Below are 4,025 nucleotides of genomic sequence, written 5' to 3' on the forward strand. Positions count from 1 at the left end.
GCGCGGTGGGGAGACGCGGCACTGGGAACGTGGGGTGGGGGTACGGCTCTGCAGGGTGCCACGCTGAGCCCTGTTCCCCTATCCGCCTCCCACTTCCAGGTACCCTAGCAGCCGCAGTGAGGACAACCCTGAGCGGTCACGGACGGGCAGCGAGTCCTCGCAGAGCGGAGCCGCAGGACCCCCCTGGCACCACCGCCGGCACCGGTCCCACCGGCAGAAGTAGGTGTCGGGTGGGGGTCTGGGTATGGGGGGGTGCAGGGAGGGCTCATCCCCAGCCCCGCCCACCGTTATGTGCCCCCCGCAGCCACACGGAGGAGGGAGAGTGAGAAGTCGGTGGAGGGCGATGCGTGCGGCCGCGAGGAGGAGGGCCGTGAGGAGAAGCAGCCGCTGAAGGTGATGCCCGCGCCGCCCCCCAAGGAGAACGCGTGGGCCAAGCGCAGCAGCAGCACCGCCGGACGCTCCCCAGGCTCTGACTCTGAGCAGCACTCACCCAGCAGGTGAGGGGTGAGGGGTGATGGGGGACTTGTTATGGGGCTGGGAGCCCGGAGTGTTCTGCTGGGATCTCAATACGAGGCTGGGAGCCCAAACGGTTTCCTGAGAGTGTAGCATGGGGCTGGGAGTCCTGGGTGTTCCCCCTGCAGAGGTTAGGGGAGCAGAAGCCCAGATCTTCCCTGCAAAGTTGGCGTGGGGCTCGACTTTCCTAGTCAGTTCCCTATAAGATTTGTCTGAGATCAGAACCCTCAAATGGTTGTCCTGTGAGGTTGGTGTGGGGCTGAATCCCAAATTGTTCCCCTTCAGGTTGTTGCTAGGATTGAACACCCAAAATTACTCCCCTGCGAGATTGTTGTGGGACTGAAATCCCAAAAACATTCCCCTATAAGGCTAATGCAGAGACTGATCACCCCCAGCATTCTGATCCACGTTTGACATCCATATCTGAAACCCATTATCTTATCCCAATGGCCAACCTCAATGGCTCACCCCAATGACCAACACCCCAATAGCCAACCCAATGGTGGACCCCCATATCTGACCCCAGTGGCCAACCCCAATGGTTGACACCCATTATCCCAAAAGCCAACCCCAGTGGCCAACCCCAATGCCTGACCCCACACCTGTCCCCCTCTCTGACCCCATTCTGACCCCGCTGTGACCCTTTGTCCCCTCAGCAGCCAGATGGCTTCCCGCCCACCTGCAGAGAACGGGGCCACCCCAAGGAGCACCCACCGGAGAGGTGAGGGGGGCAGGCAGTGGGGTGGGGTGGGGGGCATGCCTTGGTGCCTTGGTGGCACTGGGGGCATGGTGGCTTTAGGTTGGGTGGACACAGCGTCCTCAGCACATGGCCCTGTCCCCTCCCCAGGGGATGAGAACAAGCCAGATGGGGGCCGGGATGGCCCGAAGGCGCGCAGTGGGAGCTCGGCCGAGAGGTGAGTGCCGCTCGTTAGAGTTAACGAGGGGATGCTGCTTTGCATCACCTGCTCAATGCCCTCCCCATCCCTCCCCAGGAAAGATGGCCGCAAGGAGCATGAGGCAAGAGCTGCGCCTGAGCCAAAGAGACTGGAGGACAGCCCAGCCCCCGTGAGTGGCATGGGGGAACCTGACAGGACCTGGGGGTCACCCCAGGGAGACCCAATGGGACCTGGGTGTGACCCCAGAGGGATTGAATGGGATCTGGGTCTGATGCATTAGCATCAGGTCCCATTAGCAACCTGACGGGACCTGGGAGTGACCCCAGTGGGACCTGACAGGACCTGGGTGTGACCCAGTGGGATTGGGTGAGACCTGAGTCTGATGCATTAGCATCAGGTCCCATTAGCGACCTGACGGGACCTGGGAGTGACCCCAGTGGGACCTGACAGGACCTGGGTGTGACCCAGTGGGATTGGGTGAGACCTGGGTCTGATGCATTAGCATCAGGTCCCATTAGCGACCTGATGGGACCTGGGTGTAACCCCAGTGGGATTGGGTGGGGCTGGGAGCAGTGCCACCCTCAGGCTGAGCTGTGGGGCACAGCCCTAGGCTTTGGAGTTTGGGGGTTTGGGGACTGTATGGGTTTTTCTGTGGATTTGGGGCTTTGGAGACCTATAGGGCTTTGGGATTTGGGCTTTTTGCAGTTGGGGGTGGGTTTGCCTGGTTGTGGGGCAGGGCCCAGCCCCACAACGCTGGCACTGCACCCCACAGTTCAGCCACGCCAGCAAGTATGCAGCGCTGTCAGTGGATGGCGAGGAGGAGGAGTGTGGCGAGTGAAGGCCGTCCCCAACCCCAACACCGAAATGGAACAGAAAACCCAGCGCCGCCCCGCCGAAATCAAGCCAAGAATCTGCATAAGGAAAGGAAAAAAAGGAGGAAAACTGATATTGCCAGGCCCTGCCGCTCTGCCCTGCTTCGTTTGGGGTTTTTTTGGGGGGGGGCTAGGGGTCTATGGGGGGGTCTGGCCTCATGTCTGCCCCCCATCTCCCTCCCTGCCCCGTTGCTGTTGGGGTGGGAGTGCTGTGGGGTGTGGGGCTGCGCGGCACCGGGCGCCGTTGGGTTTTCTGTTGGTTTCCTCCAATAAAGGTGATCGGAACGGCCGCTCCAGCGCTGCGTGGTGGGGGGCTCCTGGGGGTCTTCTCAGCCACATCCTTACTCCATCCCATCCTGTTCTCATCCATACCCCAAAACCATGCCATCCTCATCCCAGTTCTCTCCCATTCTCACCTGTTGCAATCCCATCCCATCCTTTCACATTCCCATTCCCTACCCCATTCCAATCCCACATCCTGTCCCCACCCTAATCTCATCCCCGTTCCATCCCATCTCTATCAACACTTCCATCCCTATCCTCATCATCATCTCAATCCCAGTCCCATCCCACCCCTGTCACATTCCTGTTCCCCATCCCAACCCCATTCCCATCCCAACCCTCATCCTATCCGACCCCAATCCCATCCCCATTCCAATCCCACTCCCACCCCTGTCCTCATCCCAGTCCTCCCCACACCCCAAACACCGATTCCTTTAGTGGAAGCAATGGTGGACACCCGGAAATGGGGAAACCCCAAAGATGGGGAGATTGTATAAAGTGAGGCACTTCCTAACTGGGGACACCCCAAAAGCGGGGGCACCTCCCGGTTGGGCAGACGACTTCTGGGCACCCCAGAGGTCCCTGTATCACCCTAATGCTCGGTCCCCCAGCGCCCGTCTGTGCCCCCCGGGTGCCCCACAGGCTTCCCAGAGTGCTCGCTTGAGCCTGTGCGCATGCGTAATACCGCCTGGCGGACCGAAGACCATAGAGACTGGCGGAACTGTGGCACAGAGCGGTTAGAACTGTTTGCGCATGTGTACTACAGCCTGGAGGACCAAAGAAGCATAGAGATTGGAGGTCTGGGAGCGCAGAGCGGCTAAAGGGAACGGACGCCATTTCCGCGTTTCCCTGCGCATGCGCAGTACAATCGCAAGCCCTATTGCCGTAGGTATTGGCGAATTGACGACGCAGATCCGTCAGAGCGGAGAGTCGCGACTTCTGTGTGTCGCAACGTTTGCATGTTAGTGACTGGATGACCAATTATCATAGAGACTCGGAGCGGGAGGGTAGAGCGACGCGCTGAGCAGCTCCAAGAGCATTCTGCGGGGCAGTGCTGGGGCCGGGAGGTCCGAACCGCCTTCAGCAACCCTGATTCCCTCCGCTCCATAAAACCACCAGCAGCAGCACCGCCTCTAAAAGTTCCCTCGGTCCTAAAACCGCCGCCGCCGCCACCCGGAGCTCAACCGCCCCCCGAGCGCCGCTTCTGCAGTTCCGTACTTTGGCCACACGGTGGCAGCAGAGACCGAGAAAAGAGCCCCGCGGCTCCGAACTCTGTGTGGGTTTTTTCCATTTGATTTTGAAGAGCGCAAAGCTGGGGGAAAATAAATAAAATAAAACAAAACAAAACAAAACAATATTCTCCAAAGCCAGGAAATCTATGTTAATTGCTTATAAACACGTACCCAAAACAGTATAGAACTGACGTTACGTTTTTCTTAAATGCTTCCTTACCGAAATCGAA

The 4,025-nt window shown here is 59.2% G+C and overlaps 1 protein-coding gene across 1 annotated transcript in view; it reads left to right on the plus strand.

Moving 5' to 3' along the window:
• LOC100546011 (eukaryotic translation initiation factor 4B) overlaps nt 1-2,571 on the plus strand; it is a 3,347-nt gene extending 776 nt beyond the window's left edge. The window contains 7 exon segments of the mRNA XM_019611564.2: nt 69-178; nt 180-219; nt 305-497; nt 1,170-1,234; nt 1,361-1,427; nt 1,506-1,578; nt 2,182-2,571. Coding sequence (XP_019467109.2) covers nt 69-178; nt 180-219; nt 305-497; nt 1,170-1,234; nt 1,361-1,427; nt 1,506-1,578; nt 2,182-2,247 — 614 coding nt within the window. The 3' untranslated portion in view covers nt 2,248-2,571.
• The last annotated feature ends 1,454 nt before the right edge of the window (nt 2,572-4,025 follow it).

Source organism: Meleagris gallopavo, unplaced genomic scaffold (genome assembly GCF_000146605.3).
Source record: "Meleagris gallopavo isolate NT-WF06-2002-E0010 breed Aviagen turkey brand Nicholas breeding stock unplaced genomic scaffold, Turkey_5.1 ChrUn_random_7180001949139, whole genome shotgun sequence".
NCBI classification, from domain to species: Eukaryota; Metazoa; Chordata; class Aves; order Galliformes; family Phasianidae; genus Meleagris; species Meleagris gallopavo.